This window comes from Chrysochloris asiatica, unplaced genomic scaffold (assembly GCF_000296735.1).
Source record: "Chrysochloris asiatica unplaced genomic scaffold, ChrAsi1.0 scaffold00001, whole genome shotgun sequence".
In the NCBI taxonomy this organism is placed as follows: domain Eukaryota; kingdom Metazoa; phylum Chordata; class Mammalia; order Afrosoricida; family Chrysochloridae; genus Chrysochloris; species Chrysochloris asiatica.
The window spans coordinates 60,067,433-60,080,813 of record NW_006408519.1 but is presented as its reverse complement, the minus strand read 5'-3'; the positions used below and the strand labels follow the sequence as shown (position 1 = coordinate 60,080,813).

Genomic DNA, 13,381 nt, shown 5'->3' with positions numbered 1-13,381 from the left:
AAGTTGGCAGTTCAAACCCACCAGCACCTCCTCGGAAAAACTATACAGGGTCTCTATGAGTTAGAACCAACTCAGTGGCACTTAACAACAAAATATATATATTCACCACACTATAGAACATTTAAAGAGAAAGGAAAACACGGGACTAAACAAGTGCCACGTGTCATATTAACAAAGATCTCACAAGCTTTCTATGTCTTTAAAACTATATTTAATGCTGTATTTGATAAAAACACAGGGTCACCATGAGTCAGAATTGACTCAATGACAGTTTTTTTTAATGACCAAAGTTCGTATTATTAAACGAATTTTGAATAGTAATGATACTGTGTAAATCCAGAGAATAGCAATCAACCATCACATTGCTATTTTCCTTATCAGTTTGTTGTTGGTATTTTGCCTTGGAGCTCTGGTAGCGTAGTGGTTACAAATCGGGCTGTGAACCGCAAGGTCAGCAGTTCAAAACTACCAGCTGCTCTCCGGGAGAAAGATGAGGCGTTCTGCTCCCGTAAAGATTTACAGCCTCGGAAACCCTGTACAGGGTCGATATGAGTCAGAACCTACTCCACGGCACACAGCCACCACCACCACCACCACCACCAGTAATTTAAGAGCTTTATAACTGCTGATGGACATTTTGGGAGGACTACAACCAGGAAGAAGACCTTTCTTGAGCTTCCTAAACTTTGAACCTGTTAGTCAAGGCCCTTCACAGCTTGCGTGTGAAGCAGTTTTCAATGTTGAAATTCCTAGTCTTACTCTTCCTCGAGTCTAAATCATAAACACATAGGAATTGTAAATATGTAGGAATTGGTCTTTCTCCATGAAGATGTTCATGAAAACAACAATAAAATTGGGTGTAGTTTTGGTTCCCATTTGAATACCTGTGTAACTCTTTGTTTATGGGGTATTTATTTGTTCTGACTTGCATTATGGGCATTTCTGCTGTTGTTTCATCTGTTGTATTAGAATATAAGTTTTCTGAGGGCCAGAACTGTGTTTTCTCATTTTTGTTCCACTTGTAAGGATGTTGTGCTCATATTAGTTGTTAAGTTCCATTGAGTCAGTTCCTACTCAGGAATCCTGGATAGGGTTTCTAAGGGGCTGCTGATGGGTTTGAACTGCTGACCTTGTAGTTAGCAGTCAAGTACTTATCCTACAGTTTTACACCAGGACTCCCGTTGGGGGTTGTTGTTATTGTTGCTAAGTGTCATCGAGTCAGTTTTGACTCATAGAGACCCTGTGTAGGCTTTCTGAGGAGCAGCTGGTGGGTCTGAATTGATGTATGGGGTTGGTGAGTATTTATTTACACAAGGATCTGAGGCCTTAACCTTTGACTTGGGAAGTGAACTTGCTGAGGCAGGAAAGTGATGAGAGGAAGCTGACTTTAGTAGTTTTTGTTCAAGGTCCTTTATCAGATGACTATAAGTATATAAGTACTCATACATTGCCTTACATGTCACAGGTGCTAAATAAATGTTTGATCATTGCAATTGAGATTTAAAAAATGCTAATTATAGTGTTTAAAATAGTGTTTATATTGCTTTTTTTCTTTTTAAATTTCCTGAGGCTCCAGGAATTTCCTGAGTCTCTAGAGTCTTTTAGCTCAGGGGAGCAATGGCCTTGACTAACTATAAATAGATCTTGTCATTAAACTGTTAATCTCAAGGAACCTCTGCTTACAGAATTCTTTATAACTTTGAGCATTTAGTAGGCATTTAGTATGTACATGCATAAATACAGTTAGATGCTCTCTATGAAACCTCTTAATCCTCACCACAATCCTGTGGTGGAGGTTCTATTATCCCATTTTACAGTTGAGGAAACGGAGGCACAGAAAGCTAATTTGTGCCAGACTACAAAACTAACTAGCAGTACAACTGGAATTCCAAGGCAAGGAATCTGCCTCCTCAACCTACTTGTTTAATCACTGCTGCATCATTTCAATGCTGATGTGAGGAGAAAATTGAATAGTTGTGTGAAAAGTGTCTTTTCAAATGTAGGTCTTGGGAGAAAAATAGGCATATCTTTTTCAATACTTCCTTCCAAAAATTGAAGTCAAGAGGAAATTGACTCAGGAAAAAGAGTTTAAATATAATTTTATTTAATTGGTTTAAATGAGCTTTTTGTTTATGCTCAAAAGCCATGAAGAGCAGGAAGAAAAGCATGTATGGAAAATCACGTCCTGTGTGGAAATGTCATTGGGAAATTAGCAGGGATGCAGCTGACTCTTGTTTTTTATTCTGCTATTATAAGAAAAAAGATGCAGAAAAATCTTTTTCTCATACAGAAAGAAACTAATTAGTGATAGCTGAGCTCTGATGAAAAGTGAGAAAAAACCAGCGCCTCAAGTCTAAGGATTCATATAAACTCAAACTCCTAACAGGAGATATTAGTATCAGTATTATTAGATTGCTTGAGTGGTTTCTGATAGTTTTGGATTACATTTTTAAATTGAACTCAAAATTAGCCATAGTAAATGATTTTGTTATGTTGTAAATTGCCTTCACATTGGTTCCATCTCATAGCAACCCTGTATAGGGTTTATGAGGAGCATTTGGTGGGTTTGAACCTCTAACGTTGCATTAGAAATCCAGAGCTTATCCTACAGCACTATACCAGGGTTCCTGGAAAACTTTACATGCAAATAATGTAATATGTACATGAAATTAAATGACTTGCCAGGTTAACCAGCCCTCTGCATTCCTTCCATAAAGCCTATTGGTGGTGGTGGCTGTGTGCCGTGGAATTTCAACTCATAGCGACCCTGTACAGGGTTTCCAAGGATGTAAATCTTTACAGAAGCAGAAAGCCTCATCTTTCTCCCGCGGAACTGCTGGTAGTTTCGAACTGCTGACCTTGCGGCTCGCAGCCTGATTCATAACCACTACGCTACCAGATCTCCTTGACTGATACCTCCTAAGTGGGGAGTTCTTGAGGCTAACTGGCTTTTCCCTAGTATATCACTTCTTGTTGTTAAGTGCTGTTGCATCGATTCCTGATACATAGCAACACTGTGCAGTTTTCAAGGAGCAGCTGATGAGTTTGAACCACTGATCTTACAGTCCAGTGTTTATCTTACAGTGCCCACACCAGGACTCCTTGTCACTAGCTGAGTTATATGTTTGACAAGAGTTACTGCAAGTTTCAACCTATTTAGCTAGTTGTGTCAGGAAATGTTACAATGTAATTGAAGTAAATATTGTAGAAGTGGGAAAATGTGTGCGTAGAAAGAAGAGTCCCTGGATGATGCAAACAGTTTGCTCAAGGCTGGAGGTGAGGTGTAAGTCCACTAAAGGTTCCTTGGAAGAAAAGCCTAGTGATCAGCTTTTGGAAAACCAGTCCCCAAAAGCCTATGGAGCACAGTTCAACTCCGATAACATGGGGTTGCCATGAGCTGGAATTGACTCCACCACACCTGTTTCGAGAGCAAGCTTTGGAAAGACTCCAGAAAAGGAGACATGATTAAATACTGGGTGGATCAAACTAGCGAGGGAAAAATTGTGAAGCTTTTGTATCCAGACTATCACACTGATGTCTTTAGTTCTCACTCAATATTAAATAAATGAAAACTATAGTTCACAGCCACTACAATACCGGTGTGGGTAATTCAAGAAAAAAACACATAAAACATTTTTCTCAAAAAGTTGTTGGCCTTCATAAACAAGTTATCGAATGCACATGTAAACGGTTGGAGTTAAAATTACATAATTAATGCACATATTTGAAAAAGTATGATACTTCATTATCAGATAAAAAAATTAATTATCTATCTTACTACCATTTCTGGTTGGGTCTGTTAACAAGCTGCTACTGCTTATACTTCCTAAAAGGGTCAGGTGTTGAATTTGGGGCAAGATGTGGAAGGGGATGGGACATGCTAGGGAAGGAATAAAAACTTGGCATGCTATCACATTTCTTGCCTAGTGATAGGTTCTGTGAGGGCTGTCAAAGTAGTCAGCACTGAATGTAGTAGCGTTGGTATGGACTTAGTTTTACTGACATTCTTTAGTGCCTTTGTGCTTAGAGTCTGTAATGGGCCATTCTATGTTGTCTTATTCTCTAGTTGTTGATGTCTTGTTATTTTTATTGTAGGATTTTATATTATTTGTTTTGGGAAAGAGATCAAAAATACCTTTTGATATCACATCCCCTTCTAGACTCTTAATCATACAGAAAGGGCTCAATAAATATTCATTGAATGATTAATTCTTTGGTAGGTATCATTTCAGTGGTAATTGTCGTTTGCTGTGAAAGATTCTAGAAAAGTTTATTGTACTGGTTGTCATTGTTGTTTTGTGCTGTGGAGGTGGTTCCGACTCATAGCAACGCTGTACAGGGTTTCCGAGCCCGTCAATCTTTGTGGGAGCAGAGAGCCTCATCTTTCTCCCGCGGAACAGTTGGTAGTTTGGAACTGCTGACCTTAAGGTTCGCAGCCTGATTCGTAACCACTACACTACAAGAGCTCCTTTGGATAAAGCTAGACTACTTATATTTTACTGTACTTTTTATAAGAGAGTATTTTATAGGGGGTGATAGATTGTATAGCGCTTACAAAACAGTACAAAAGAATAGTTTTCAGTGAATTCCACGCTGCTCATTCTGACTGATGGGAAGGAGTCTATCTTCAGGTTAATGAAAATAAATGCACTAAGAGCTCAGAACTTGAAAACAATAACCACCCCTCACTTGCTCCCCTTTGCACTGAGTCCATGAAAAGTTATTATTATACCTTGTTTTTCCTAAAGGATTGCTGTTGGTGAAGTGGTTAAGCATTCAGCGGCTAACTGAGAGGTTGAGGGTTCAAAATCATGAACCACTATGTGGCAGAAAGAGGTGGCAGTCTGTTTCCGTAAAAATTTCAGCCTTGAAAACCTTATGGGGCAGTTCTATTCTGTCCTATATGGTCATCCTGTGTTGGAATTCAGCTCTTCACAGCAATGAGTTTGGCTTTTAAATTTGGGGGTGGGTGGGTAAGTTTTCCTAAATATTATCCATCAGTGGACATACATAGTCTGGTCTTTTTTGACAGATATGTTTCCAAGTTAATTAACAGGTTGATCCTTAAGGTTTATATTCTTGTACGTTTGAAAAGCACAAATCAATCTCTGTGAATCCATTTTCCACAGGAAAATAGGACCAAATCCCAGCTTCCATGTTGGGTCCCCATTCTTCTACCATACTGTGCTCCTCACTCTGAGACCCTGCTCATGAGGTTGGCTCACTTCAGCACCTGCAGCAAATTTTGAAGCCGTATTAATAGACCCATCTACTTGGGATTAGGACTCTGTTACCTTTTCCTGCAGACGTTCAATAATAGCAGCTAGGTTAGCCTCACGATTTTCCTTAATTTGTTCCATTTTCAGGATCAGCTTTTCCTCCGCCATTTTGCTGAAGTTGTTGTTTTCTTCCAAAGCCTTCTGAAGGACTTCTCGCTCGTGTTCCCTTTTCTCTGCCAATTGTTTCAGCACCTGGGCCTCCTGAGACTGGAGGGAAAAAAAAACACATTCATTTTATAATCACCCAAACACAAATCTGGCAGATTAGTGATCTACTGATTACAGGCGAGGAGTCCTAGTAGCACTGTGGGTTAGGAGTTGGGCTTCTAGCTGCAGGGCTAGCAGTTCAAAGCCATCAGCTGTTTTGTGGAAGAAAGATGAGATTGTTGGCTGCCATGCAGATTTACAATCTTAGAAACCGTATTTAGGGTTGCTAGGAGTCAGCATTAACTTGATGGTAGTGTATGTTTTTTAGAAATTCAGGCAAGGAGTTCTGATGACAAAGGGGTTAAAGCACTTGACTGCTAATGAAAAAGTCACTGGTTCAAACCCATCAGTCACTTCACAGGAGAATACTGTTTCAGTCTGTTTCCATAAAGATTTACAGCTTTGCAACCCTGTAGGGTTGCTATGAGTTGTAGTAGACTTGTTGAAGATGGGTTTTATTTTGGTTTGTGGTTAATTTCAAATGAATAATACTTCTATCCCTGAGCACGGTTGTCAAGTCTGTGGCAAGCTGGGAAATGTGATTAGCTAGATTTTCAGCTCTTATTTTTATTTTAGATGACTGTCTTAGAAGAACCATTTAACCCTCATTAAACAGTATTTTTTTTAACTTGCTGCCTTGCATTTATGCCATATGAAATGCACTAATTAATCATTGGATGGCAACATTCCATGGAAGCCTCGGGAAAATGGGCAAGGACTACGGTGTGCTCTGGTCGAGTTTTTGTCTCATTTTCTGGTCAGCTGCAGGCTGGCCCCTACAATGAGCTTTTCAATTGTTATCAATCAAATCTCCAGCCAATTAATTTTATCCTTTTATCTCACACCTCTTTTTTCTTCCCATAAATCAAATTCTCTTTGGAGACCTGAGAACAGGGCAAATTTAACACCTTATTGACCACAGAGAAGAAAAAGTCTTTGTTCTGATCACTCTCTTTAATATGCTGATGTTACCTGGGTAAACACTGAAACCCTGCAGTTTCTCAGTGATTAAAGCAAAAACTTCACTGTCAGACTTACCCTCTACCAGAATATTCCCACACTCAATGCACTAGAATTTCCTTGCAGTATTAGGAGATCACATGGCTTTGTACAATGTATACTAACAATTACTGGGGAGCTTAAAGAAGCAGGTATCTGGTCTCCACCCCCATGGGTTCTATGGCCTGTTTGTTGATGAGGCCCAGGAATCAGTAGGGTTGTTTTTTTTTTTTTCATAAGCAGCAGTAGGATTTTAATGATGGTGGCTCACAATCTTCCTTTTGAAAAACATACTGCCACAGGCTTTGGTGTCAAGCCTGTGTTCACGTCATGTGTAACACTGCATGTGTAATTTAACTTCATTGCACAGTCATTTTATCCTCCACAATACTGATCTATTCAGGTTTAAGATTAAATTATTATGTGCTCATTGTTACTAAGTCATTCTTTAGGATTAACTGATGTTCTGAGGTGAACCTTCAAAGGAATAGATGCAAATATCTGTACAATGATAGGATGAAAATTCTGTGAACAGTTAAGCAGTGCTTGTGTTTGAAAGCATTAATAGAAAACCATTTTAACTGATGATTGTGATGGTGGGTGTTAGTTCAGAGACCTTGGCTTATGACAGTGTGGTGTCTGACAAGGGAAGAAACTTATTAATTAGATAAAATTCTATAGGAATGATAAAATTCAACAGATTTTATTGATATGTTTATAAGGAAGTTTTTCGGGACTAGGTTTAAGTCCAGTGGATATTAGACAAAAATCCTGGGAGCCCAATTAATACATTAACTTCCAGTGGTTTCATTGACATCTTTAGTGGATGTATTCCATTCTTGCTAGGTTTTAGCTTTCAGAAACCTAATATAAAAATAAGGACAAAATGTTAATATAAAGTAAGTCCTAAATTAAATAGAATAGAGCCTTTCTGGAAGAAACACGAAATATTTTCCAGTTAGTTCATCCTCCTGCCTCTAGATGGGACTGTTGGTAAACCATCCTACATAGATTTTGCTTATTTCCTGTAATCAGGACTGCTGAAGTATTTGTTTATGTGTGTGTGTATGTATGTATGAGAGAGAGAGAGAGAGAGAGAGAGAGAGACTGACTAAAAATTGTGTGTTTAGAGTTGCTCTGAATAGTCTTCATGAAATTATATATTTGATGATACCTATCTCTTAGGGTTATTTGTCAGGATCAAATGAAGTAATACTTGCAAGGTATTCAGCATCATATCTAAGATAGAGTGAGTACTAAGTAAATATGTTGTTGTTAAGTGCCCTTGAGTTGGTTCCGACCCATAGTGACCATGTATAGGATTTCCAAGGAGCAGCTGGTGAGCTTGAACCACTGACCTTGTAGTTCACACGGCTTTGCAGTCTGGCACACTAACCCACAGTGCCACACCAGGACTCAAGTTATTATTTAAAGAGAAACTCAAGACACTAGAAAATGGTGCCGACAGAATCTACTGGTACAGTTAAATTCAAATATAAGATTTTAACTATTTCATATGTCTATAAAGAATTTGTTCAAAATCCCTTAATTACGGATAGATAATAGATTCAGGGTCTTCCTGGCTAATGTCTGAGTCCTTCACTAATTCTCTCACCCCACCTCACACATGTCCAGTAAATGGACTGTACTGATAGAAAGTCACATCATGAAGTAAACACCTGAAATAACTGATTGCTCGTTTCAGAAAGTCCAGTTTGAATCTATATAACTTCTAGTCCTGAAAACCTTTTAGTAGGAGAAGGCTGGTTATCACTGAATAAAGATGTGATGTATCCAAGAATTATAGATTGAATGGAGCTCTAGGTTTCTCTTGTAATGGCCCTAAAACCATGAAATGGTTTCCAAAAACACAACAAATCAAAATAAAGCAAAACAAAATACAACTTCTTCAAAATTCTCCACAGCATTGCTTTATAAGTGTTTTGCCACTTTAATACACAGATCATGTTCCTTTGGACAACACATGTCCATAAGTCAAATCTGCTAAAGTCAGATAATAAAAAACAGTTGCCATGGAGTTACGTTGACTCATAACAGCCTCTTGTGTGTTACAGTAGAACTGTAGCTCCACAAGGCTTTCAACAACTGACTTTTTTAGAAGTCAGTCATCAGCTTCTATTGTGAAGCACCTCTGGGTGGACTTTCCTTTAGCAGTTGAGTGCATTAACCATTCAAACCACCCAGGATAGATGTGAAATTTGTTCAGTGTGTTAGCAGTTCTTCCCCTTTCCTTCTCCGTGTTTCCAATGCTGCCCAGAAAGATCCAGCTGGATTGTTCATGGTTATTTGCTTCAAAAGGACCTATTATAGGAACCCATGTGAAATGAGCCCCAACTTGTATTCAGAAAACCTGGGTTTGAGTCTGGCTTTGTTGAGTGTGGCTAAGCCTTTGGAGGTATTTTGGAGGTGGACAGCATGGCAGAGCCACGTGACTGCTGCTTTCACACGGTATCAATTCACAGAGCTAACTCCCCAGTGGCCACCCCAGGGGCCTGCCCAATCTGTAATTTTCATATGTTCAAATTACCTTTGGCACTCTGTTAAATTGAGCTTTAATGTTTATATTTGAATTCATAATTTTTCTTGGTGAAAGAGGCAAAGTCAGGAGGAGATAGGGGAATAGGATTAAGAAAGGAACAGCTTGGGATGAAAAGAGTACTCTAACAACACATATTTTTTCAAATTTCTTGCCTTGGTGAGGCACATTTGGTCTGCATGAACAAACACTCCCATAGCTCCCATGATAAGTAAGGACAGAAGCCTATTCTATTTATTGGAGCACAGCATTTGCGATGCTTCCCTTAATGGTGTTAGTATGTTCACAACCATTGGGGTTCAATAAGATTAAGTAGTTTGAGTATCAAATGCATCCCTTCAGCACAGTTAATGGGATGAACAGAACACAAGGCAGTGCAGACCTTGATTGCCTCTGAGACTACTGCTAACCACAAAGATCTGGAAATTGATCCAGCTACACTTAGGTGCCGATCACTCCTGTGGTTACTTTCTTTTATACTGGATAGGATTGTTATCCATTATACCTTCTTGTGATCTAATAAGTACCAATGTTTTAAATATGTAAAGTTCAAGTCCATGTAGAAAAAATATATAGTATTATGGAAAAAAATTCTTTACTATGAAAATTCATTTGACTCCCTGTTCACAAGTTCAAAAGTTAATTCTTCCAAGGGGTTAATAATCTTTGAGGCCTTTTACCTCAATTCCTGAAGTCTGTAATTCCACTGATGTATATAGTCATCATCAGTCTTTGTTTATTTTTACACAGCTTGGCATCCACTATCGCTGCTTGTAACTTCTCCAACTCTGCTCCTTAGGACAAATGGACTCTCTCATTAAACTAGTTGTTGTGGAATTGATTTGGACTGATGGCAAACCATGCATATCAGTCTAGTGCTGTGTTCCACAGGGTTTTCAATGACTGATTTTTCAGAAGTAGATTGCCAGGAGTTTATTCCAAGGCACTTCTGGGTACTCTCAAACCTCTGATCTTTTCTTTAGCAGTTGAGTATGTTAACCATTCAAATGATCTAAAGTTTAGTCTTCTAGCTACAGCCTCAGAGAAGAAATTTGGTGCTCATTGCACTGTTTCCATGAATAAATGAATAAGCATTTATTCCAGAAAACTGTGCTAAAACACGACATACAATGAGCAAGGCTGTAGAATGAAAACAGGTGATATACAAGAGTGTAAGCATTTTCCTTTATGTTTGGTAGAAATTCTCACCATATATTCAAATAGTTTTTCTAATTCCCTATGTATACTGTGAATACATTGGCAGATTTTCAGAAAGGAATTCTGATGGATTGGACTAATAGGAGGGTTAGAGTGGGATTTGCTGAAAGTTACTAAAAAGAAATTGTTCAAGAGAATCATATCTGACCTTGGAAGGAACACTGCTGAAAAGCATGTACCCAACATAGAAGGTCATTGAAATACTGAAATAGAAAATTAGGGCAAGATAATTATCAGCTGATATAATGCAAATGTCACGGCAAAATATTTATAGAACTGAGACATTCATCATGACATTCTGGGAGACTAAGGAACCTTTTCCATCTTGCTAGTGCAGAAACAAGGGCATATTATTGGCAAAAGTCTTTAATAGACATAAATCTCTCCACACTGGACTTAATTTTACGGACTAATTATATGAGAGGTACGTGTAGGAGAAAATAATGAGAGAGGAGAGAAGAGTTATTGTACATTTAGCAACACTTGAACACTTTCCAAAGACTTACTACCATTTGTTATATCACTGAGTAGAATAGTTTAATTACAGTACAAATGAAATAGAAGATAAATTTGTGTTAAGTGGTACATAGAACTCATTTTACTTTATGTACACACATGAGATTTAAGGCTCCATTTTAGACATCACTAGTTTTCCAATTGTTTCTGAGATAAATAAATTTCTACCACTTTCTTTTTTTCCTCCCATTTCATCATTTGGGAGATATATTAGCTACTATATCAGCCCATTCATCAGACACTAAATCTTCTGGTAAAAAGTTTCCTTTATAACAGTCAGCTACATGGTGTGTCTGTAATCATTGGCTTTATTTTAAACAGTAAAAAAGCATTATTTACTCAGTCAAGGTAAAAAAAAACAAATGCCTTATTTACTCAGTCAAGGTAAAAAAAAAAATGCCTAGGAAAAAATAAGGTAATTAAATATAATTATCTAAACTAAAAGTTCAAGGCCATCGTCACAGAGGACATTTGGTCACGTATCACAACACAGTCCACAAAGAAAATGTTCTACATTCTACTTTGGTGAGTAGTAACTGGATTCTTGAAAGCTTGTGAGCAGCCATCTAAGATACAATTATTGGTCTCCTACAGTTAGGAGCAAGGAGTTCTGGTAGCGTAGTGGTTATGAACCGGGCTGCGAACTGCAGGGTCAGCAGTTCGAAACCACCAGCTGCTCTGCGGGAGAAAGATGTGGCTTTCTGCTCCCGTAAAGATTTATAGCCTTAGAAACCCTGTGCAGGGTTGCTATGGGTCGGAACCCACTCCACGGCACTTAACAACAACAACAGTTAGGAGCAAGGAAGAGTGAGGGAAATTAAAGACATGTGGAAACAATCCAGAGGACTAAAGGACCACACAGACTTCAGCCCCCACAATCCTGAGACACTAAATCGTGCCCAGTACTTTCACCGACTGCTCTGAAAGGGATCACATTAGAAGGTTCTCGATAAAGTGCTTGAAAAATGCAGAAGACAACTCAAAATAATAGAAAAGAGCAGGCTTACAGGTCAGACAGAAAGTGTCGGAACCCTCCAAACTAAGGCCTTTAACTGAGCTTGTCCCAGTGGCTCAAGTTTCAGGGAAACAATAGAGAGGCCAATAAAGTAGGTACGCACTCTTAGATCAATGAACAATTTGGGATCAGAAGAGCAGCATTTCCCCAGGGTCAAAGTTCAGAAAGGACAGGTACGAAAGACAAATGGAAAATGGAAACCCAAGGGGAAAGTGGGATGAGTGTTGTTCCATTGTGGGAATTGTAATCAATGACATGAAACAAAATGTGTATGAATGGTTGAATGGAAAACTGATTTATTCTGTAAACTTCCTCCCAAATTAAAATAAAAAGTTAAGAAAAAGTCAAAGGGTGCAATATTCACTTCGTGTTGAGTTGCTGAGAGTATAAAAAAAAATAAATGTTTACTAATCCAAAGACCTTTAGAACGGACCATTCTATTGAAGTTTGTAATGGGTTTACTGTGGTTAATTCCTATAAAAAGAGTCATGGGGAGGTTACTCACTGAAGGCTAACAGACTGAGGGTTCTATGGCCCATGTAACACATCCTCTCATTTTCCTGAATGTCCAAATGTGAATAATTCAGTGTCAACAATCATTGCTATAAAACTACTATTCCTACCATTTCATAGATTTGATTTTAACTGTCATCAACAATGTGAGATGCCAATGAACTGAAAAGGAAAGTCTATGAGTAGGTTCAGTGGCAAATAATCCATTTTTATTAAGAATAAACAACAAAGGTTAGGTGATTTTATAGTTGATTCTTCCAGTAATGTCAATAATAACTAATGTCAGCCAATTCAATTTTACTGAGCTGGTTTGATTCGTGTGTTTTAAAAGTTAACATATTTTAAGGTATGATGTTATAAATGTCATTAAGATTATTAATTTGTCATTAATTTTTATACTATTAATTTTTCAAGAAATATTTGGTTGGGTTTCTCATTTATATGTACTATAGTATCTATTGTCTATCAAACTGTCTGTCAGTATTTTATAATATTAAGATAATATTTTATGACATTAGAAACATTTAAAAAGTGTATTGAGGCAACATTTCAGTATTTAAGATAAAGAAATACTTCTTTAGAGAGTCATGAGTGTTTTTAGATGTCTTTTACATAAATATGGCTAATCCTTTCAGAGTGTTTGTTATAGGTCTTGATGTAAAACTAGTCTTCTAGTTCTCATAACAACTCCATGACATAAAGTTCTACCACCAATTTCATTTTATAGGTAAATGCAATAACACATAGAAAGACTAAGTGCCTTGACGAAAGTCACACATTTCATAAGTAGTAAGAGCAAGAGTTTGATCGCAGACATTCTCTTATAATAGAAGTACCATGCACTTCTAGAAGGACAAACAAATCTGTGTTGGAAGAAGTACAACCAGAATGTTCTTAGAAGCCAGGAGGGTGAGACTTAATCTCTCCTATTTTGGACATATTATCAGGAGGAACCAGTTCCTAGAGGACATCATGCTTGGTAAAGTGGAGGGTCAGTAAAAAAGAGGTATACTCCCCAATGAGATGGATTGGCATAGTGGCAGCACCAGTGGACTCAAGTTTAACAATTGTGAGGAT

The 13,381-nt window shown here is 37.9% G+C and overlaps 1 protein-coding gene across 1 annotated transcript in view; it reads right to left on the bottom strand.

The window, feature by feature from the left end:
• STMN2 (stathmin-like 2) overlaps nt 1-13,381 on the bottom strand; it is a 60,591-nt gene that overhangs the window by 1,195 nt on the left and 46,015 nt on the right. Inside the window, exon 4 of the mRNA XM_006830799.1 lies at nt 5,295-5,486. Within this exon, the coding sequence (XP_006830862.1) occupies nt 5,295-5,486 (192 nt within the window). The remainder of the gene's footprint in view (nt 1-5,294; nt 5,487-13,381) is intronic.